Below are 24,680 nucleotides of genomic sequence, written 5' to 3' on the forward strand. Positions count from 1 at the left end.
TCCCCACATACCCAGGTCTAGTTAGGGAGTTCTATGGAACAGTACATAGGAAAAATGGTGGGATAGAGGGGACCGTAGTGGGTGTCCCACTATTTATTTCGGAGGATATCATTGCTCAAATCCTCCATCTTCCCCAAGTAGGGGTATCTCCTACTCATCCTGAGGATAGGACTGAGGCCCTTACGGCCATTTTAGGGAGTCCACCCCAGTCCCCACTCGATGAGGTGTCCGCTAGTTCACTGTCAGTTGAAATGCGGCTCCTCTTGAGTATCATCTCTAGGACCCTTTTTCCTAAGACCGGCCGCTTTGATTTTGTATCTGAGAGGGACCTAGCCCTTATGTTCTACATCCTTCAGGATACTCCAATTAACTTCCCCAAACTCATTTACAGATAACTATGTGAGCCACTAGACAGACCTAGGCTCACCCTTCCTTATGGGATGCTATACACTCTTATCTTTAGGGAGTCTGAGATCCCCATTCCTGAGGGGGAACCCTCTCGCGCACTGCGATAGACAGATCGCATGGGTGAGGGAACCCTACACAGGATGGGATTTCATAAGGTAGAGGGAACCTGGGTCAGGAAACCATCCTCCTCCACACCTACCACTAGACGCTCCCCCAGTCCTGATCCAGATTGAGACTTTCCTACCTTTCCCTCCACCTCAGCACCCTCCACCTCAGCCGGACCCTCCTCCTCAGCTCCACCCACTCAACCGATGGAGGTCCGGATTTCTCCTGAGCAGCTCCGGGAGTTGCGGCAGGAGATTGTATGAGATCTTCGGGACGATCTTTTGAGAGAGCTCAGAGGTCCAGCCCCTGCCCCCTCTTTTGCATTAGTTCCCTCCCTATCAGCCGTGACCGAGATGACAACTCATCTGAGGGAGGAGATCTTCAATGTCAGAAGCCTGATACAAGCCCAATTCTCCAACATGAGCGATGTCACAAGCAACACACGGAAGATGCGAGATGACATCCGACACGACATGGGCAGCCTGAATCAGGAGGCCGAGCGCTTGGCGAATGTCTTGATTGCCAAGTTGGACACACTCCAGCAGACTCTGACCGAGCTATCCACGACGCACAGTAGGGCCACCTCGGCCATTATCACCCAGCTAGGGAACGTCACGGACGGGGTCAGTCTCTTAATGGAACAATCCAGACTGAGGGGAGGAGCCACATCCTCCAAGAAGCCCTAGCTTACTTATTGTATTTTGACATGTATTTATTGCTTTCCTCTTTGTATTCACAAATGTACTCACTTATACATCAATACAAGGAGTAGACCATTTTCTTCAAAAATGTGCAAATTGATCTCTAAATTGCTTGTACGATGTGCTTTCTTCCTTTTTGGTATGATGACAAAAAGGGGGAGAAATATATTGAATAGACATGTAAAGAGAATTAATGAAAATTAATAAAAAAGAAAACTTTTAAAACACACAATAATTTGTTCTTAGTGGATTCGATACCTCGAGGCTCATTATCTCTCTGTTGGGGCTCCTAATGGAGTAATCTCCAGAATCTATTCAAGGGATATTCGGAGATTAGTTGAATCATACTTAAGAACAAATTGACAGATTTTTCCTCTAAAAAAAAAACCAAAAATTTAAGTTCAAAAGCTTCAATGCACTAAAAAGAAAATTCTGAGATTCAAAACAAAGTTGAATGCATGTGTTGAGGGGGAGAATCTGGATTTTTAAGAAAGCAAAATCATTAAATATATATAAGCCAAACAATTGATTGCATGATATGAAGGCTTATATAATTCCAAATGAAAGGGGAGCCTTAACGTCGAAATTTATTGTTTCACACCTTTCAAGTCTGGATAAATTAAAACTAACTAGACACTTGAATGCATTTTCAAATTTTACTATAATTCTCCTTGTTTGTTGAGCAATTCACTTTACATATACTCAATATTTTGTCATCATCAAAAAGGGGGAGATTGTGGAGTGATTGATTATAACCCTATTTGATTTTGATGAGCTCAAAGCATTTGAGTATATCTTATGTTTACTAATGAATTCAATCTAGTGTTTCAGTGATATCCTTGTAAATTTATGGCTAAGTGTCTCTAGATTTGGTTCAAGACAATTTGGATAAGTTAAGAAGTCAATGTGAACCAAAGTCTGAGACTCGAGTCGACTCCGGGATATTTCGAGTCGACTCCAAGCGTATCAGAAGCACTGGCACAGGCTCGAGTCGACTCCGGGGCATTACGAGTCGACTCCGACTGAGAACAGACAGACGAACAGAAAGATACAACTCAAAACCTGTCAGCGAGTCGACTCCTGAAAAGCGCGAGTCGACTCCGATGCTTGCCGAGTCGACTCCAGGGGGTTACAAACAGAAAGACAGAGAAGGTATATTGGACCCTGAGAGCCGAGTCGACTCCTGAGGAACGCGAGTCGACTCCAATGGTTGGCAGGTCGACTCCAAAGGAAGCGAGAGTCGACTCTCAGTGTAATACAAGGCAAAAGTCAGAGAGCAATTTTCGGACACTGAGAGCCGAGTCGACTCCCGCAAAGGGCGAGTCGACTCCGAGACAGCGCGACCCCAAAAAGACAGAAGACTGCTTTTCGGATACTGAGAGCCGAGTCGACTCCAGAACAGTCCGAGTCGACTCCAAGACAGCACGAGCCAAAAGACAGAAGCTCGGGAGTTCGGACTCTGAGTGCTGAGTCGACTCCCAGAATTCACGAGTCGACTCGAGTGAGCAAACTTGGAAAATGCATCCATGGATTCCTTGGGATGAGCCGACTCCAAAAGTGCCAGGTCAGCTCCAGACTCTGGGGAGTCGACTCCGGGTTAAGTCGAGTCGACTCCCAGTCGAGAAGAGCACTTTAATTCAAATCCGGAACAGTTGCCGAGTCAACTCCTGCTGCAGCCGAGTCGACTCCAGATCGCGCGAGTCGACTCCGATCCCAACGGAAACATTGTCAGGTTGTGCAGAATGTGCAGAACGGCTAGTAGATTGTGTCTAACGGCTAGTTTCTGTGGGAAATGGCTTAAATAGCCACAGAGGACTGTAGCAAAGCAGAGAAGTAACATTCCTTTCAAAGAAAACACAATAACTTCATCTGCCAAAGGGATTTCAGCGAAAAAGAAGGAAGAGAGCCATTAACTCCATTCAACCAACTCTTCCCAGCATTAAAAAAGTCTCCTTCTGCCTTCAAGTCTTCAAGACATTCAAGAGGAGACCCAAAGTTCGAGAAGCCCTCCACTACATCATCATAAACTTGTTTGAGGGCTCTTAACTTTTCTATTATTCATATTGCTGAATATCTGCTTATTTAGAAGCTGTATTTTCTCTTTGTTCTTTCTATCCATTTGGTCCTTACTTGATTCAATCAGGGGATTGAATCAAGGGTGTAAAGGTTTGTTGGTGAGCCTAGGTTGAAACCAACGTGTAAGAGTTCGATTGTGATCCCGGAAAAACAATCGAATGGTTCTAGTCGGTGAGCCTGGGAAAACCGACCGAGTTCGTTGTGACCTCGTAAAACAACAAGTTAGGTTGTGAGCTTGTAAAACAACCGGCTGTAATCCGAGGGGTTATAGTGAATTTCCAAGTGAGGCTTGGGAAGTGGACGTAGGAGCAAGGGTTAGCTCCGAACCACTATAAAATCTTTGTGTTTGTGATTGCTTTGTCATCTCTTACTTTCATTTCATTCACTGCACATAGCATCTAATTAATTAACTTGCAAAAAGTATTAATTAGTTATCCACAGACATTTTAATTGCAATAATTATTTTAAAACCCAATTCACCCCCCCTCCTCTTGGGTTGTCTATCTGGGCAACACCAAGCATTCTGGATTGGTCACCTCCACCGCAATCTCCCAGCAATTTCTAGATCACGCGATGAATGCCAAGCTTTCCGCATCTCATCCCATGCGTACGCCCCATTCCTCTTCTCCCGTGATGCATCCAAACCGACGTCCGTCCAGATTAGCTCCCCTCTGCACTCCCGGCGATTTTCCAGCTTCCATGGATCAAGCTTCCGCGAGTAATGCATCCAAGGATTCTCGCTTCCAATCCGGCACCCAAAGAAGGAAATCCCAGCATCCGTTTCTCCTTTCGTCGATCCTGCGGCACTCTTCATTCCGGATCAGCCTCCTCTCAGCATTCCGTCGCCAGCTAGATGGAAATCCACGTCTCAGCCTTCCCATGATCCCGTGTCCGTTCCGAAGAGATGATCCCGCGCACGATCCCAGGCGCCCATTCCTCCTCCTCTCCATACGCAATCAAGGCTGGCTTCAAGGTCTTCGGCGATTTATAAGAGGAGGACGGGAGGAGAGGGGGAGGAGAGCTCGGTTTTGGGTGGTGGCCGGCGGGTCCAAGGAGGAGGAGAGGAGCTCGGTGGAGGGCCAAAGAAACAGGGGAAGAGGCGGACGAGGGAGAAAGAGAGAAGGCATTGCTCTATTTTCAATGAAGTTGAAAACAGAGCATTGCATTTTTTTTAAGTTTTCTGTTTGAGTTTAGTTTTTTTTTTATTTATGAGAGCAATGTATTTTTTTAGTTTAATTGAAAGTTTTAATTGAGAAGTTATGTTTTGAGTTTCAGAGCATGTTGTTCTTATTTTTAGTTTTATTTTAGGTTTTTCTTTGAGTTTTAATTTTTGAGAGTTTATTTAGGTAGAAAGTTGTATTTATTCTGCAATTTTAATTTCTGTTCTGCAATACATTAAATCTTCTTTCATGCAATCTATATTCCAGTCTCGAATTTTTCTAGCATTTTTTTTCATCCATTTTATGCCAAAGCTTTTCTTTGATATATAAATGCATTTCGAATTTAAATACCCATCTTTCCGTCAATTTTAAGTAGAAAACATTCTCTGGTAGCCTAGAGAATCATTCAAACATCCTCGAAATAATGTTTTTCTTATATCATTCAAGAATCGATTTCGAATTCGAGTGAACGTTTACATTTTTATGCAACTCCAATCGCTTCCCTGTGGATCGACCTCTTACGACCACTATTCTTCGAGTAGAATAGGTAAGAGTGTAATTAAATTAAACTTTGTTTGTCGGTTCTAACAACGATCTGTCTAGCATATTTTTAGGTAGACAGGAATTGGACGAACAACGGGCATAGATCAGGGGCGGCCCAAAATATTTGGAGGCCTAAGGCGAATCCAGTGAATGAGGCCTTTCTCTTTTTTTTAATAATAATTTTTTTATAAGTATAAAATATTTAAAAAAATGATATGGAAATAGATAGCTGTCAAGTGTACTATTTCAACAAAGATATATGAATTCAATGAAGGTAGACAAGAAGTCTCTTCAATTTAATATAATTCTTGAATGGAAGCATAGAAAAATATTTACTCTAGAAAAAGGGCGCATGGAACTGATGAAATAACTGAGATAATGCTTGACAATACTGTTTACCTGGTCAAGCAAGAGCTGAATAGGAAACGGTCATTGCATGGCACTACAGGGTCAAGGTAAGGAAAAGAATTTGTCCAGAAAGGGACCTCTCTAAGAGAGAAAAGTAGGGGCATTATGGGGCAAGGACACATTACATTTGACAAGTACTGATTTGAGGCAAGGCCACCAAGAAGCAAATTCTGCCGGACAAATTGAACGCGGATCAAGCAAACCCACCAAATTGTTCGACCAGCAGCACTCCCTCCCCGTCTGGATCGCGTCGCACGTGCTGCTTCCCTCCTCGTATGCCTCCGCAGCTCCCACCGTCAACCTCCGTCTGTTCGACTTCCTTCCTGCCCCGTCCCACATGCACCAAATCCTGTTTCCAGTCTACCGGCAAAAGAATAAAAAAATTCCTACCTCTAGACATCTCAAAGCGAAATAAAAATGATCCAATAGTCGCGGGCATAGATCTCGACGTTTTTTTTTCTTTCTTTTGACTTTTCGTCTATGTCTGTTTCTTTTCATTTTTGTTTTCTTTTTAATTAGTGAGTCGTAAGATTTTTCGCTTGCCAAGCGAACGAGAGCTGTGCTTTGCTCGCCATTGACTTGATCCCTGCTCACTCGTCCCGCGAACAAAAGCCAAAGCCCTCTTCCTTGTTTGCCGTGTCTGATCCGAGCAGAGCAAGGAGGAAACCGAGGTTTTGCAATGGCGAGCGCTTTCCTCTCTTCCATCCTATCAAAAACCAGCCAAGTACTGGGCTTTGCTCAGAGATCGGCAGTCTCGCCGTCTTCGTCATCGGATCCACGCAGCAGTGTCCGAAAAGATCTGGAGAAGCTGGAGAGAACATTGAAGAGGATCCAGGCAGTGCTCCATGATGCGGAGGAGAGGGAGATACGAGACGAATCCGTCAAGCTCTGGCTGAAGGAGCTTAAAGAAGTGGCTTATGAAGCAGACGACGTGCTGGACGAGTACCAGTACGAGGTACTGCGAGCCCAAGTAAAAGGCCGAGCTTCCCGCAAGAGGAAGCGAGTGGAAGGGGTCGACGATGGGGAGGAGGTAAGTGGTTCTCTTTCCACCATAGTGGTTTCAATTCCGGATGGCATGGGGGATAAACTAAGTATTTTAAAGTATTTAAATCATCTAAAATTCAGGGGTAAGTCTGGTTTATTTTTTAAAAAAATTTAAATTTTTTTATAAATTTAAACTACCAACAGGTTTCAATTCCGGATGGCATGGGGGATAAACTAAGTATTTTAAAATATTTGAATCATCTAAAATTCAGGGGGAAGTCTGGTTTATTTTTTAAAAAAAATTAAATCTTTTTATAAATTTAAACTTCCAACAGGTTTCAATTCCGGACGGCATGGGGGATAAACTAAGTATTTTAAAGTATTTAAATCATCTAAAATTCAGGGGTAAGTCTGGTTTATTTTTTAAAAAAATTTAAATCTTTTTATAAATTTAAACTACCAACAGGTTTCAATTCCGGATGGCATGGGGGATAAACTAAGTATTTTAAAATATTTGAATCATCTAAAATTCAGGGGGAAGTCTGGTTTATTTTTTAAAAAAAATTAAATCTTTTTATAAATTTAAACTTCCAACAGGTTTCAATTCCGGACAGCATGGGGGATAAACTAAGTATTTTAAAGTATTTAAATCATCTAAAATTCAGGGGTAAGTCTGGTTTATTTTTTAAAAAAATTTAAATCTTTTTATAAATTTAAACTACCAACAGGTTTCAATTCCGGACGGCATGGGGGATAGAATCAGGGACATCAGGGAGAGGCTCAATGAGATCTTGCGGGATCGGGAACGCCTCCGTTTAAAAGAGGAAGATGGAGAGCGACGGGTCCTCGAAGTTCCATACCCCACACCAACCAGCCACATGGTGGATGAGTCGAGTATTTATGGAAGGGAACGCGACAAGCAGGAGGTAATTGATTTGCTGTTTTTCGAGGGTGTGGGAAATGGTGTCTCCGTCATTCCGATTGTCGGCAAGGGGGGACTAGGAAAAACCACCATCGCCCAGTTGGTCTACAAGGACCCCAAGGTAAAACAATATTTCAATCTAACTGGATGGGTTTGTGTATCCGATGATTTTGATGTTCCAAGGCTAACAAAGGCCATCATTGAGTCTCTTCCTGGAAGTTCATGTGATTCTACACAACTAAGCAAACTTCAAGATACTCTCAAGGAAAAGCTGAAGGGGAAGACAGTGTTGCTGGTGCTCGACGACGTCTGGAATGAACAGCAAAGCCGTTGGGAGAGCTTAAGAAATCCCTTCCTTGGTGCAGAAACGGTGACAATTATCATGACCTGTAGGAATGATTCGGTCGCCGAGATCATGCAGACAGTGCGTCCTTATCATCCTGACTGCTTGTCTCCAGAGCAGTCTTGGTCATTATTCAGACATTATGCATTTGGTGGTCAAGACCCTGTACAACAACCAAGCTTAGTGGATATGGGTAAGCAGATTGTCAAGAAGTGTTCCGGTTTACCATTGGCTGTGAAGTCAATAGGAAGCCTTCTGAGATACACGGCAGATGAAGATAGCTGGATGGATGTCATACAAAGTGATATATGGGAAGTCGACGAGAAGAATGAGATTTTGCCAGCTCTTAGATTAAGCTATAGCCGCATGCCAGCCCGTCTAAAACCTTGTTTCGTTTATTGTTCCATGTTTCCCAAGGATTATCTATTTGAGAAAGATGAATTAGTCCGATTGTGGATGGCGCAAGGTTACATCCAGACATGTGGAGGTAGAAGAAGTATCGAAGACATTGGCACTGAATATTTCATTGACTTGCAAAGAAGATCGTTCTTTGATTTCCATCATTCTAAGTTTTTTAAGATGCATGATATGATGCATGATCTGGCGAAATCTATTGCAGAAAATGAGTGCTGGGCAATTGTGGATAAGAAGCTACCTGGTCTCCCCGATGAGGTTCGCCATTTATACGTGCAAGTGAAAGAGATATTTGTGAAATTACCATGCTCGTATAATTTTAGCGCCTTACGGTCCTTGTTAATCCAGTATTGGTATGGAGATCACATAGCAATCGCAAATATAATCAAGAATCTGCCGCTACTAAGATGTTTACGGACTCTACAGTTTTATTGGAAAATAAAAGATGAGATCCCAGATTTACTCGGGAACCTGAAGCACCTACGCTACTTACGTATCTCATCCGACACAATTGAGAAGGTCCCTGAATCAATATACCTCCTTTATCACCTACAGATATTGTTTCTTGATTGCCCGAATCTTGCAGAGTTGCCAGATGGCCTAGGCAACCTTACTAACCTCCACCACCTAGAATTTGGGAGCAAGAAAATTCTCTGCCTGCCAGTTGGGATCCGAAAACTAACAAAACTTCAGAGCTTTCTTGGATGTTATAAATTGCAGGGTGAGATAGCACAGCTAAAGGATTTGGTGAACCTCAAAACTCTCATCATCTCAGGGCTCAGGAACGTGGTCAACATAGAGGATGCCAGGGATGCCAGTCTTAAACACAAGCATAAACTTCAGAAGTTGGGTCTATATTGGAATGCGGTTGACTGCATAAATGATCCGTATCATAAGGAGCAATATTACAGATTACTACATCTAGAAGCTTTTTCAGGGGAAAATAAGGATGTCCCAATGGAAGAAAAATGGGAGGAAGCCATGCTCGAGTATCTCCAACCTCATGCCAACCTCAAAATGTTGCTTATACATGGGTATGGTGGTTCCAAGTTTCCGGAATGGGTGGGAGATCCTTTCTCCTTTGCATCACTTCAAGAAATTTATATAAAGGATTGTGAAAAAATAAGCTCCCTTCCTCTATACATTCATGACGACTCTCTTGGAAAACTAGATGCACCCATATCAAAATCCATGCTTGAGAGGGTGCACATTTCTGATTGTCGGCAACTCACATCCATAGCAGGGCTGCATCATCTCCACTCGCTTAAAGATCTGAAGATATACAATTGTCCTCAACTCCGACTTTTATCAGACGAAGGACTGCCATCCAATCTTCAATATTTGCATATTGAGGAGTGCCAACAGTTGACATCACTGCCGAGGATGCAAAACCTTACTTCTTCCAGAAGATTAATTATACAAAATTGCCCTCAACTTCAGCTCTTATCAAATTGGCTGCCATACATTCTTCGAAATCCGTTTTTTGAGGAGTGCTGCTACGTGGGGATGCAATTACTCCCGAGGATGCAAATCCTTACTTCTCCCAGTAGATTAATTATACACAATTGTCCTCAACTCCGGCTATTATCAGAGAAAGGACTGCCATCCAATATTCAAGATCTGCATATTGTGGAGTGCCAGCAGTTGATATTACTACTGGGGATGCAAAACCTTACTTTTCTTGGAAAATTAAGTATAAGAAATTGTCCTCAACTCCGGCTCTTATCAGAGGAAGGACTGCCATCCAATCTTCAATATCTGCATATTGAGGAGTGCCAACAGTTGACATCACTACCGGGGATGCAAAACCTTACTTCGCTCAAAGGATTAATTATAAAAAAATGTCCTAAACTTTGGATCACGACAGAAGATCGACTCTCATCTATGCCTGAAGAAGTGAAAATTGTTGATTGCCCTGGATTGAGTAACTGGTGCCAAATACAAAGAATCGAGTGCATTGAGGTACTCTCCATTCTAAATTTGAAGTGCTCCGATTAATCACTTGAAGACTTACACAATCGTAGATTCTCAGATTGTTTGTTTAAAATCTTTTGTATGAAACTCATGTACCAATAGAGTTCTCTGATTCTCTTTTGCTAACGTACCAGGTTGCTTCAGGCAACAAGCTGACTATATCGAACACATGGGAGAACATAATGAGTGGGTTTGATGATTTGACATCCATTGAGTATCTTTATTTCGGTAATTGTTGGAGATTCCAAATGAGAAGATTCCATATTTTGGTACTTGAAGAGTTGACCATATGGGGTTGCACAGACTTCCCACCGCTATGGTACCTGCCCAGGCTCCCATCTCTTCAAAGCTTGGTCATAAAGGACTGTCCGAAAATCGACTACCTGCCATCTTCTCTTTTCCCATCCACGCTTAAGTCGTTGGTGATTGATAGTTGTGAGGACCTAAGGGATTTGCCGTTGGCGGAGAAGAATCGAGATGCATTTGAGGAGCTGCAGCTTGCTAATTGCCCTAAACTCGAACTGGTGCGAGGGCTGAATTTCCTTTTCTTCCCAAAAATCTTAAGAATAGAACAATGCCCTCAACTCTGGTTTCCACAAGATGATCGACAGCCATCTATTCCTTCATCTGTCCAAATTGCAGGTAGCTATACTTGCATTTTGGCTAATTGCCAAATCAATAATTGTACTGGCACCAACTGCTCTGTTTTTTTATCCATCATTACAGAGGAAATAGAGAACAAAGAAACAATTGATGATGGAACTCAGGAGAAACAAGTGTCAGATTGTGTGAAGATTGAGCATATTAACAGTGCTGTATTTTCAATATTTGATGCAGTAGATGATTGCAACATGGGTCAATTTCTACAGCTCGGGCTTCCTTCTGGTTGCTGCTCACAGTCCCCAGTACATAACAATACAGAACCATCGGTATAGATTGGCACAACCCTGTTAAATTTATTTTTAATTTTTTTAACTAAAGAAAACCTTTTAAGTTCTTTTAATTTCTTTTTTGCTTTGATACAAAATTAAACATGCACCGGCATGGCACACAGGCATGCTGTGCCAGCAGGTGTTTGGCATGAGTATGGGAACCGATATCTAAATCCTTGGTCAACATTAACCAAGTTTGATTGCTGACATCTTCCTTAAAGTCAGTTACTTGTCAAGTCAGTTACTTGTCCAGCCTGATTGTTTATTTGTTGGCATTATCCTGGCATCACTACTAAATGATCTTAACTGGTAGCACCATACAAAGGGAGTGGTTTCGCAAATAGTCACCAGTAATATAGTGGGTTCAGGCTAGAAGCATCTTTAGGTGCGCCTTTTCCATTGTTGTGGTTGTGTTTGCTGAACACTGAGGTTTATAAAATGGACTTATAGCTTTCATTGCTACCTGCTGTGTTTTATGGCTTGCAAATTTATGATAACACAAGAAATCTGTTTTTTTTGGGTCATGACACACATATACTAGGCATGAGTACACCTTGAATTTTACATGTCTATATAAAGCTCGGAAATTTTAAGCATTCGTTTGAACCCATTCATGAGTACACCTTGATTTGGCAAGATATGGAGAAAAGGCTTAGATACTTGATGATTGAGAATCCATAAAGCCGACTCTAAATAGTTGGGAAAAGGCTTGATGATTATAATGATTATGACATCCGGATGCCTACAATAATCAATGCTACAAGAATTTAGAACCTATCAAAATCTACAAGTATACATTTGATAAGCGTGGATCTTAGGATTGGTCTTAGAACAACTGATATTCTAGGTGTCAACATGTCATGTGTGTGCATTGATCTTTTCTTTCTCTTTTTTTTCCAGCATTTTGCATACCAGAACAATAGTCAGGAGAGGTGAGACTTGTCTTATATTAACTAAGCTTATATATGTACCAAACCACTCTCCAATATTCCTTAAATATGGAAAGAACTTAGATTAAAACAAGAAATCATCATTGATACCAAGGACTACTTGTTAGGGTTTCCCAGTGCCCTAGGGCGCAGCGGAAGATACGGGATTATAAAATTTTCTTATAAAACCCATTATATGAAACCCTAATAAGCCAAGATCACCTTAATAGTATAACCAAATAATGTAGAAAATATAATCTTGGTATAGAAGATATGTCTGAAGATGTCCTAAGGTGCCCAAATGTTCACCCTCCGATGTTGATCCACACAGGAATGGGTTCAAGACTCTAGCTCCACCAAAACTTGATTCTAATTGTTCAATCCTTCCAAAGAATTTAATTGGCTGATTTTCCTTCACTTCTTCCTTTCTACCTCTAAAACATTCGCTAGCCTTTTTGTCCTAAAGAAGACCCTCTTGTCTTGGGTTAGGACAAAAGAGAGAGACTTGTAAGAAAGAAGGGATAAGGGAGAGAGAAGGAAAGGCTTTTTCTTGGATGATCTTTAGAACCCCAAGGCACCTCCTATTTATAAGAGATGGAGGGATGCATCATAAAGGGATGCATCCCATCCACACACCTCATCATGATGAGGCATGTGCCAAGAGATGCATCCCATCATGATGGGGTGCTAAGGAGAAGGGTGTATCAACTTCTTTCTCACATCTCCCTCTTAAATCCTGATGATCCAAGGGCCCAAATGCAGTGAACCAAAGCCAAGGGTCCAGATCTAGGTGCCATCTAATGGTCCAGATCAAGACATCATCATCCAGGGTGCCATCCAATGGTCCAGAAGTAAGATGCCATCACCGATGGTCCAGATTCAGGCGCTGAGCAACGGTCCAGATCTTTCATCCAGAGAGCCATCCAGTGGTCCAGATTCAGGCGCTGAGCAACGGTCCAGATCTTTCATCCAGAGAGCCATCCAGTGGTCCAGATTCAGGCGCTAACCAGTGGACCAGATCCTTCATCCAGGAAGCCATCCAATGGTCCAGATGAAGGCGCCAACCAGTGGACCAGATCCTTCATCCAGGAAGCGATCCAATGGTCCAGAAGTGAAGGCCCTATCAAACCCAATCCAATTGGGTTTAACCAACTTAAAGAAAACATTAAACCTAATCAAATCAGGTCTAATTAAAGCCAAATGGGTTTCAACTCTTGGCTAACCCATATTAGGTCATGATCTAATCATATTAGATCAACCAAATCTAAGAATCATATTCGAATTTAATTTGAATCAGGAGCTAGGGTTTGCAACACGTGCTAGCATGTTCATCTTGCAAACATGATCTAATCCAATTAGACCCTTGATCAATTCCCTTATGTGTGACCCATTGGGTTCCTTATCTTAGCCAGCAGTAGGTGCAGGTGCAAGTTGACCTAACCTGATTAGAATACCTCTAATCCAATTTAGGTTCAATTTAGTGCTAAACCTGACTTAGCAATCAGAACCTTTCTGATGCTTTGATCTAATCAAACTCTTTGATCCGATCAACCCACAAGACATGATTGACGTCTAGCAACGTATCATGTCTACCCGGAAGATGAGGAATGTATTGGACAAATCCAAACATACCCTTCAGTGGAAAGTTACTGTGCAATTCAATCCCTCAGTCATACTACATCCTGAATAAGTGCTCGAGTATGGATCAATATCAAACTCAATCACTTATTCATGTCTCTCTCAATCTTTTATATGATAATTCAAACAATGAAACATTAGAAACTCTTTCTAATATTCATTTTGCTTTGATCAAAGGCTTCGTGAATCATCATAAGATTAGAGTAAGTAGGATGTTACCTTCTCTTACTAGAAGTGACTGATTCCTTGTTGACCTACTCACAACCTTCGTACAAAATCCACCATATCCAGAATACCCCGTACACAACGCAATGTCGTGAATGAGGGTAAACCAAAATATAGCTTCAAGTGCACAAGGTACCATGGTGATCTCAGGTCTAAGGATCACTTGCACAACTCCCACTATGAGAACCATCTTTTGATAATTAAGTAAGAATCCATAAGATGTTCTCATGGCTGGTCATTTCAGTGAACTCATTCCTCTAATGAGCACCCACATCTTTGTATTAGTGTCTCACACAAGTGATTGTGAGATCAATCACCCTCTACATTGAGCATACATAAGATGTGCCAGTCTTTCCGGTAATATTGATCCCCGACTCAATGTACCAATTTGACTGGGAATATTCTAAATTAGGATTTTAGGATTTTAGGTCTCACTGGTATGATCTCATCATAACCCTTAAAACCAATGTCCTAATTTATGGGGTTCATCATCCAATAATAAAATAGATAAGCAGCAAATGATCAAACACAATGCCTTTATTGATATATATCGAGTGTCAAAGTACATGATTTGGAGGATTAAAAAGAAAAACCCATCAAATGATTGGCTTATAGGGCATCTACTCTTTCAATCTCCCACTTGCACTAAAGCCAATCGCCCTTATATTTTAACCCCATACAATCGAGGTGACGATTGAATTGCTGCTGTGGTAGAGCTTTAGTAAATGGGTCTGCTATATTGTTCTTTGTGTCTACTCGTTCAATCTTGACGTCTTGTCTTTCGATTATCTCTCGAACAAGGTGGAAGCGTCTCAAAATGTGCTTGGATCTATGATGAGACCTTGGTTCCTTAGCCTGTGCAACTGCTCCAGTGTTATCGCAATAAACTGGGACTGGTCCGGCAATCTCAGGAACTACACCCAGCTCTGTGATGAACTTCTTCATCCAGACTGCTTCCTTAGCAGCTTCACTAACAGCTATGTATTCTGCCTCAGTAGTTGAGTCAGCTACAGTTTGCTGTTTGGAACTTTTCCAACTCACAGCTCCACCATTCAAAGTAAAAATATATCCAGAGATTGACTTGCTATCATCTGGATCAGATTGAAAGCTAGAATCTGAATAGCCTTCTAGTTTCAATTCTGATCCTCCATAAATCAGAAAAACATCTCTAGTCCTTCTCAAGTATTTGAGAATGCTTTTCACAATTTTCCAATGATCCTCCTCGGGATCTGCCCGAAATCTACTTACCATACCTAAGGCATAAGCTACATCAGGCCTGGTACATAACATAGCATACATGATCGACCCTACTGCTGAAGCATAGGGAATAGAACTCATTCTATTCCTCTCTTCAGATGTCTTAGGAGACATCTTCCTAGAGAGTTGTATGCCATGTCCTATGGGTAAGAAACCTTTCTTACTTCCATCCATGCTGAACCTCTTCAGCACATTATCTATGTACCTAGACTGGGACAAACCTAGCATCCTTTTAGATCTATCTCTATAGATCCTTATACCAAGTATATAGGATGCTTCACCCAAGTCTTTCATAGAAAATTTCTTTGATAACCAAGTCTTGACCGATTGCATCATTGGAACATCATTTCCAATGACCAATATATCGTCCACATATAATATCAAGAAGACAATAGCACTCCCATTAGTCTTCTTGTACACACAAGGTTCATCTATATTTTTAATGAAGGCAAACTCTTTGACTATCATATCAAAATGGATGTTCCAACTCCTAGATGCCTGCTTTAATCCATAAATGGATTTCTTAAGCCTACATACTTGATTTGCTCTCCCTTTTGAGACAAATCCCTCTGGCTGTGTCATATAAACCTCTTCCTCAAGGTGACCATTAAGAAAGGCGGTTTTGACATCCATCTGCCATATCTCATAATCATAGTATGCAGCTATAGCAAGGATAATCCGAATAGATTTGAGCATAGCTACTGGCGAAAAAGTTTCATCATAATCAATGCCTTGTTTTTGCCTGAAACCTTTTGCCACTAGCCTGGCCTTGTAGGTTTCTACTTGGCCATCAGCTCCTATCTTCTTCTTGTATACCCATTTGCACCCTATTGGAATCACTCCCTCAGGTGCATCAACCAAAGTCCACACTTGGTTTGTATACATAGAATCTATCTCGGATTTCATGGCGTCTAGCCATCTGTCAGAGTCCCTACTCTTGACAGCTTCCGAATAGGTCAGAGGGTCATCGTTATCAATGATGTGGGCTTCATCATTCTCAATGATAAATCCATACCTCTTAGGTGCATTTCGCACTCTTTCTAACCTTCGGAGAGGAGTAGTGTGTAGTGGTTGTACCTCTTCCATGGGTACATCTGGTTGAGGATTATTATGTGTCTCACCTTGTAGGTCTTGAACTTCATCAAGTTCAATTCTTCTATCCTTGCCTTTTTCTAAGAAAAACTCTTTTTCCAAGAAAGTGGCATGCCTAGCAACAAATACCTTTTGTTCGGTAGGATCATAGAAGATATATCCTAAACTGTCTTTAGGATAACCTACAAATATACATTTGTCCGATCTAGCACTTAGCTTATGTCCAAAATTTCTTTTGACATAAGCATGACAACCCCATATCTTAAGATACTTAAGATTAGGTTTCTTTCCTTTCCATATCTCATATGGAGTGCTAGATACAGACTTAGATGGTACTCTATTTAATAGTAATGCAGCAGTTTCTAGGGCATGTCCCCAAAAGAAAATTGGAAGATTTGTGAAGCACATCATGGACCGTACCATATCTAATAAGGTACGATTCCTTCTTTCAGCTACACCATTTAATTGTGGCGTATATGGAGGTGTCCATTCAGAGAGTATACCCTTTAATTTAAGATAGTCTAAAAATTCACTAGAAAGGTATTCTCCTCCTCGATCAGATCGAAGGATTTTAATACACTTTCCAGTTTGTTTTTCGACCATACTTTGATACTCTTTAAATTTATCAAAGGCTTCGGATTTATGTTTCATTAGATACACAAAACCGAACCTTGATAAGTCATCAGTAAATGTGATGAAGTAAGAGTATCCATCTCTAGCTTGAGTTGACATAGGACCGCACACATCAGTGTGTACGAGTTCTAACAACTCACTTGCCCTTTCTCCATGTCCCGAGAATGGAGACTTGGTCATTTTACCCATAAGACAAGATTCACAAGTTCCTAATGATTCAAAATCATAAGGGTCAAAGAATTTATCTTTATACAACTTATGTAACCTTGTCTCACTAATATGACCTAATCGGTAATGCCAGAGGAGGGTATTATTAATATTTTCTCTTTTTCTTTTATTATCTTTGCCAATATGAAACATAACATTATTAAGACATAATACTAAAAGACCATTTTCCATAGTGCCATGACAATAATACTCATTAGATAAAGAAATAGAGCAACCATTGCTCTTTCCATTTATTTCGAATCCTTTCTTAAGCAACAAAGGAATTGAAATTACATTTCTAATGATTTTTGGCATAAAATAACAGTCTTCTAGCTTCAAGAACTTTCTGGAGGGTAGCTCCAGTATGTAGGTGCCAACAGCTTCAGCCTGGATGGATTCTCCTCCAGCGCCATATAGCTCGAAGTCACCTTTCTTCAGACTTCTAATTTTCTGCAGTCCATACAAAGATTTGCATATGTGAAAACCACAACCGGTATCCAATACCCATGAATTAGAATCAGAAGAACTTAATGTCATATTGGCATGTAATAAAAACATACCTTTTGATGCAACACTTGCATCAGGCTTCACACTTGCAAGAAAGCTCTTGCAGTTCCTTTTCCAATGCCCCGTCTTGCCACAGTGGAAACAGGTACCGGGTCCAGAGATTTTCTTTCCCTTCTTCTTTTTGATGCGACTCTTAGGGTTTAGTTTTTTCTTTGAACCCTTGTTGCCCGACTTCTTCTTTGAGCTCTCACCAACAAGAAGGATCGGACCCTTGTCCTTCTTGATGTGAGACTCTGCTGTTTTCAGCATATTTAGAAGCTCAGGCAGGGAGGAATTCAGTTTGTTCATGTGATAATTCACGACAAACTGCGAGAATGAGTCGGGTAGTGATTGCAGGATCAAATCCTGACTGAGCTCACTGTCCATAGCAAAACCAAGTTGACTTAATCGAGTGATTAAGTCTATAACCTTTAAACAGTGGTCTTGCACAGATGATCCCTCGATCATTCTAGCACGGAACAACTGTTTAGATATCTCATATCTAGCAGTTCTGCTCTGCTCACTATATAACTCCTTTAAGTTAAGGAGTATGGAGTGAGTATCCATGCTATCATGCTGCCTCTGCAATTCATTATTCATAGAAGCAAGCATGATACATTTGACAGTCAAACTATCATTTTTCCACATACGATATGTGGCCAATTCCTCCTCAGTTGCATCTTCCCCTGCTGACCCTAGGTCAGGGGTTTCAAGAATGTAGGAAAGTTTTTCTTGTGTGAGAACAATCTTTAAATTTCTCAACCAATCCACATAGTTGGGACCAGTCAATTTGTTTGTATCTAAGATACCTCTAAGTGAGAGTGAAGATGCCATTTTTGCAGAATTAATCTATAATTACAAAGAACACTAATATAAGCAGACCAATCATGATGACATGTATTCAATCAGACAAGGACTTTTATCTAATTGTTACTCCCACTATTTTTGTCGAATATCATAACCCTCAAGTATGATGAACGAGAAAATACTAATTTTCTTAGTGGGGTTGAGATCCAAATTCCTTATAAAAGACCTTGTGGGAATCACAACAAGCCCTTATAAGTTCAAAGGTAGGAAACTCTTTCCAATTGCATCCCATGCAATTCCCAACTTTATTCTGTCCTCTAGCACACATATAGTCTTGTGTGAATCACAACAAACTATTGTGTCTAGTTAAGTCAAACCCTTCATTTTTATACAGTCATATTTGAATAATGCTGCCCTTGTGGGAATCACAACAAGGCAACATATTAAAATATGCCATATGCATCATATGCACCAAGATATTACAATATCAATCCCTAATACTAGCCTTGTGGGAATCACAACAAGCTAGCATAGATATTGACATAATAATATCTAAGCATGAAGGAAGGACCTTTATAGTGTTATATCAGCAATTAGCTTTTCCCTGGAGGTCAATCAAATAGTTGGCCAGGTAAGCAGATGGGAGGCTCTCCTTACTTAGTAAGGTCCTAATTAAATAACCACCTGTAGCCTCTTTCCTAGACACCAACTTAGTCAATTGATTCAGAATGGCTCAGCTTAAAGCAATTAACACTACGACTTAATTATGAATTTAGTGAGGGCTTTCAAATAGTAGTATCTTACTAACATTAAGCTCAACCATAAAGGACAATCAAATAATTGGCCAGGAAAGCAGGTGGGAGGCACCCCTCACTCAGAGAGTGAGGTCCTAATTAAGTAACCACCTGTGGCTTCCTTCCTAGACACCAACTGAGTCGATTGTTCCAGAATGGGTCAGCCCAAAGTTTTCATACTACTATATTGGTCTCATTGCACATTCTATAATTTAGTACTAGCAATTATACTGTGCTACAACATGAAATAACACTATCTCATAGCATAAACTAATCATGCATACAAACAACCTAGCTATCTCATAGCATCAAGATAATAGCATGTATTATCATTTGGTTAAACTGATTAAGGGTGGCTCTGATACCACTGTTAGGGTTTCCCAGTGCCCTAGGGCGCAGCGGAAGATACGGGATTATAAAATTTTCTTATAAAACCCATTATATGAAACCCTAATAAGCCAAGATCACCTTAATAGTATAACCAAATAATGTAGAAAATATAATCTTGGTATAGAAGAATACCTATCACGCTATATCCAATATGTCTGAAGATGTCCTAAGGTGCCCAAATGTTCACCCTCCGATGTTGATCCACACAGGAATGGGTTCAAGACTCTAGCTCCACCAAAACTTGATTCTAATTGTTCAATCCTTCCAAAGGATTTAATTGGCTGATTTTCCTTCACTTCTTCCTTTCTACCTCTAAAACATTCGCTAGCCTTTTTGTCCTAAAGAAGACCCTCTTGTCTTGGGTTAGGACAAAAGAGAGAGACTTGTAAGAAAGAAGGGATAAGGGAGAGAGAAGGAAAGGCTTTTTCTTGGATGATCTTTAGAACCCCAAGGCACCTCCTATTTATAAGAGATGGAGGGATGCATCATAAAGGGATGCATCCCATCCACACACCTCATCATGATGAGGCATGTGCCAAGAGATGCATCCCATCATGATGGGGTGCTAAGGAGAAGGGTGTATCAACTTCTTTCTCACATCTCCCTCTTAAATCCTGATGATCCAAGGGCCCAAATGCAGTGAACCAAAGCCAAGGGTCCAGATCTAGGTGCCATCTAATGGTCCAGATCAAGACATCATCATCCAGGGTGCCATCCAATGGTCCAGAAGTAAGATGCCATCACCGATGGTCCAGATTCAGGCGCTGAGCAACGGTCCAGATCTTTCATCCAGAGAGCCATCCAGTGGTCCAGATTCAGGCGCTGAGCAACGGTCCAGATCTTTCATCCAGAGAGCCATCCAGTGGTCCAGATTCAGGCGCTAACCAGTGGACCAGATCCTTCATCCAGGAAGCCATCCAATGGTCCAGATGAAGGCGCCAACCAGTGGACCAGATCCTTCATCCAGGAAGCGATCCAATGGTCCAGAAGTGAAGGCCCTATCAAACCCAATCCAATTGGGTTTAACCAACTTAAAGAAAACATTAAACCTAATCAAATCAGGTCTAATTAAAGCCAAATGGGTTTCAACTCTTGGCTAACCCATATTAGGTCATGATCTAATCATATTAGATCAACCAAATCTAAGAATCATATTCGAATTTAATTTGAATCAGGAGCTAGGGTTTGCAACACGTGCTAGCATGTTCATCTTGCAAACATGATCTAATCCAATTAGACCCTTGATCAATTCCCTTATGTGTGACCCATTGGGTTCCTTATCTTAGCCAGCAGTAGGTGCAGGTGCAAGTTGACCTAACCTGATTAGAATACCTCTAATCCAATTTAGGTTCAATTTAGTGCTAAACCTGACTTAGCAATCAGAACCTTTCTGATGCTTTGATCTAATCAAACTCTTTGATCCGATCAACCCACAAGACATGATTGACGTCTAGCAACGTATCATGTCTACCCGGAAGATGAGGAATGTATTGGACAAATCCAAACATACCCTTCAGTGGAAAGTTACTGTGCAATTCAATCCCTCAGTCATACTACATCCTGAATAAGTGCTCGAGTATGGATCAATATCAAACTCAATCACTTATTCATGTCTCTCTCAATCTTTTATATGATAATTCAAACAATGAAACATTAGAAACTCTTTCTAATATTCATTTTGCTTTGATCAAAGGCTTCGTGAATCATCATAAGATTAGAGTAAGTAGGATGTTACCTTCTCTTACTAGAAGTGACTGATTCCTTGTTGACCTACTCACAACCTTCGTACAAAATCCACCATATCCAGAATACCCCGTACACAACGCAATGTCGTGAATGAGGGTAAACCAAAATATAGCTTCAAGTGCACAAGGTACCATGGTGATCTCAGGTCTAAGGATCACTTGCACAACTCCCACTATGAGAACCATCTTTTGATAATTAAGTAAGAATCCATAAGATGTTCTCATGGCTGGTCATTTCAGTGAACTCATTCCTCTAATGAGCACCCACATCTTTGTATTAGTGTCTCACACAAGTGATTGTGAGATCAATCACCCTCTACATTGAGCATACATAAGATGTGCCAGTCTTTCCGGTAATATTGATCCCCGACTCAATGTACCAATTTGACTGGGAATATTCTAAATTAGGATTTTAGGATTTTAGGTCTCACTGGTATGATCTCATCATAACCCTTAAAACCAATGTCCTAATTTATGGGGTTCATCATCCAATAATAAAATAGATAAGCAGCAAATGATCAAACACAATGCCTTTATTGATATATATCGAGTGTCAAAGTACATGATTTGGAGGATTAAAAAGAAAAACCCATCAAATGATTGGCTTATAGGGCATCTACTCTTTCACTACTACCATCTCAAAAATGCATGAAAAACAAGATAGAAAGGCAGGCATATGATGCCAACTTTGAATTGGAAAAAGATGCATTGCCAATTACATTCTGGGCAGAATGTCATAGATAATATTTTCCAATCTTGAACCTGGTTTCCTGCAAATCATGCATTTTGTCCTAGGGAAGATGATTGACTCCTCAAGGATAAGGGCGAACAGCAACTTTATGTTGCTTCTCTTCTGAACATGGAAGATGTATACTTACTGGGTCCCATTATGTAACAATATGTATAATTTTCCCATGACATAATAAGATGCACTACTCATCCTAACTAAGTTGCCTTCATGCCATAGAGTTACTGTGAGGATCCGTGCGGGCGTGTGTTTAGTCCCACATCGGTTATTTACTGGGTGGATTTTGGATACTTATACAGGATCAAGGAACCCAAATAATAACTTCCGACTAGTCATTTTGGGTGAGGTCCTGGGTTGTTACAAATGGTATCAGAGCGGACCCGGCCCATAACCTATGTGGACTAGGGAACACTGCAGCATGGATCTATTGGGGCTGACCACAGGCTGATCGTGGTGTTTGTGATTAGATTTGAATGGATTTGAACCCTTAGCCTGACGAGGACGTTAGGGCTTAAATGAGGAGAATATGTGAGGATCCGTGCAGACATGTATTTAGTCCCACATCGGTTATTTACTGGGTAGATCTTGGGTACTTATACAGGATCAAAGAACCCAAATAATAACTTCCGGCTAGCCATTTTGGGTGAGGTCCTGGGTTGTTACACATGGCACCGCCGGCACCGCCATAGGCCGACGACCATGGGGCGTCGCCGGCCGTGGGCCACCTGCAGCCGAACCCCCTTCTCCCCTTTCCGTCGGGAAGAAGAAAGAAGAGATAAAGAGAAAGGGGCTTCCCATTCCCTTTCTCTTATTATATTTCCTTCTCTCTCTAGTTTATCTCTAGTTTGGGCTCTCTTTCTCTAAACTTAGATCCAGGGAGATTAGTGTTTTGAGGGTTCTAAGTTGTCATTTATCTTGAGTAAATTTTAATATTTACTTGATTTTGTAGAAAAATAATCTATTGGACGAGAGGATGCTGGACGGAGTCCTGCGCATTCCGGTTCATAGATCGCCGTGAGGGCGGTGATTAGTTGTCTGAGTTTTCAACAAAGGGTAAGAATCCTTGTACGCCAATTCTGTATGATATAAATATTTTTGCACCATATATGTTGATATGCTATGATCCAGACAAAGCAAAAATATTTTATATTAAATTATATTTTGATCGTGTTGGTTTGTGATTGGTATTATGATAGATGCATGTATATGTATAACCTATACCTGCATAATTGGATTTATGGATGTGGTGGTATGGACTAACCATATTATATTGACTGCCCTGTCACAGGCCGAAAACGTGACCATGGTTAGTCTAGGTCGGAAATAAAGTGGAAAAAGGGATTAATGTGTGTTTGCGAATTGATTAAATGAACAGAAACTTTGGGCTTATCTCGTTATTATTGATTGCCCCATCACATGCTGAAAATGTGATATTATCAATTGCCCCGTCACAGGCTGAAAATGTGATGCTATCAATTGCCCCGTCATAGGCTGAAAATGTACTATTATCGATTGCCCTGTCACGGGCAGAAAACGTGACCGGGATGTAGCCCAAAGTCGGAAAGATAATTGATCCAGATCAAGTTAATAGAGAATGGAAAGAAAAAGCATTGAAAACATTAATTGAAGATTTTGAGATATCCTATGACGTATCACACTTGAGTGGCTGGATTTTTGTTGACATTTGACTTGCATATTTATATTGATTATTCGAGCTTTTGATAGCCGGTATATGATTTTATGATATGTGCATTGATTTATCATGGTTGTCAAATTCATATTATTATTGTGTTGGTATGGATGTGTAAGGATTCTTACTGGGCTATAAAGCTCACTCCCTCTTCTTCTTTTTTTTAATCAGAGTTGCATGATGCATAGATTTGGATGGGATGGGCGTAGAGTGCGAGTACCAGAGTCATTAATTAGTTAGTTTGTTTATCCTTCTTTGATATCGATGAACATTTGAAGATCTTGTAATTGAACTAATTTGTTTATTTGGATATGTCAGATTTATCAATTTGAATTAATTAATTAGTTGTGGATTTATTGGATTTTTGTTTATCTTAGGCCTTGCATTATCTTTAGGAAACTGCTCTAGGGCTCATGCGGCCAGTCACGTACCGGACCCAGGTGCTGGGTTCGGGGCGTGACAGCTACTGCCCCAATTGCATAGCAAATCTCGAGTTGATGGGGCAAGGCATTCTATTTGCAAGAAGAAGTCCATTTTCTTTTGGAATAAATTTAAGAAACAGGAATCCATTTTTTGAGGACAGGTAGTTTTAGCGAGACTTGTCCAACTCACATGGACAAGAGAAACGACAAACAACTTATAGCCCTTTTTGCCATTTCATAATTTAAGCATCAGCTTGACCTTCTAATAAGTGATGTAATAGGACCTAACGCATCGATAGTACTACATTTTTTTTTTCTGAGCAAAAGAGCACTTCTAATTCTTTGCTACATTTGCTAAAACTATCATATTTTTGGCTTTAGAAATTAATCCAAATCTTTTCTAGTTGCTATAGATGAAACACAAGATGTGATCAGAAAAACTTATTTTTTAATGAATATGTGTACGGATATACATATTAAATGGATTCCAAAATTAGCATCCATATTTGTTCTAAACAGATACAGATATAATTTAGAGTTAAGTGCATCCGTAGTCATTAATTTTGAATGGATATGGATATATGCCG

The 24,680-nt window shown here is 40.7% G+C and overlaps 1 protein-coding gene across 2 annotated transcripts; it reads left to right on the forward strand.

Moving 5' to 3' along the window:
• Positions 1 to 5,283: 5,283 nt before the first annotated feature.
• Positions 5,284 to 24,403, forward strand: LOC149768406 (putative disease resistance protein RGA4). 2 transcript variants are annotated; one of them, XM_089929191.1, is made up of 5 exons: positions 5,284 to 6,431; positions 7,114 to 10,026; positions 10,173 to 10,680; positions 10,765 to 10,967; positions 22,931 to 24,403. In XM_089929191.1, the coding sequence occupies exons 1-5, from the start codon at positions 6,081 to 6,083 to the stop codon at positions 22,997 to 22,999; spliced, it is 4,044 nt and encodes a 1,347-aa protein (XP_089785317.1). In that variant the 5' UTR covers positions 5,284 to 6,080; the 3' UTR covers positions 23,000 to 24,403. The 2 variants fall into 2 exon arrangements, with proteins under 2 accessions (XP_089785317.1, XP_089785316.1); XM_089929190.1 differs by having other exon boundaries at positions 10,173 to 10,967.
• Positions 24,404 to 24,680: the final 277 nt, after the last annotated feature.

This window comes from Phoenix dactylifera, chromosome 2, assembly GCF_051530095.1.
Source record: "Phoenix dactylifera cultivar Ajwa chromosome 2, Ajwa_hap1_PhDact_Kaust_v1.1, whole genome shotgun sequence".
NCBI classification, from domain to species: Eukaryota; Viridiplantae; Streptophyta; class Magnoliopsida; order Arecales; family Arecaceae; genus Phoenix; species Phoenix dactylifera.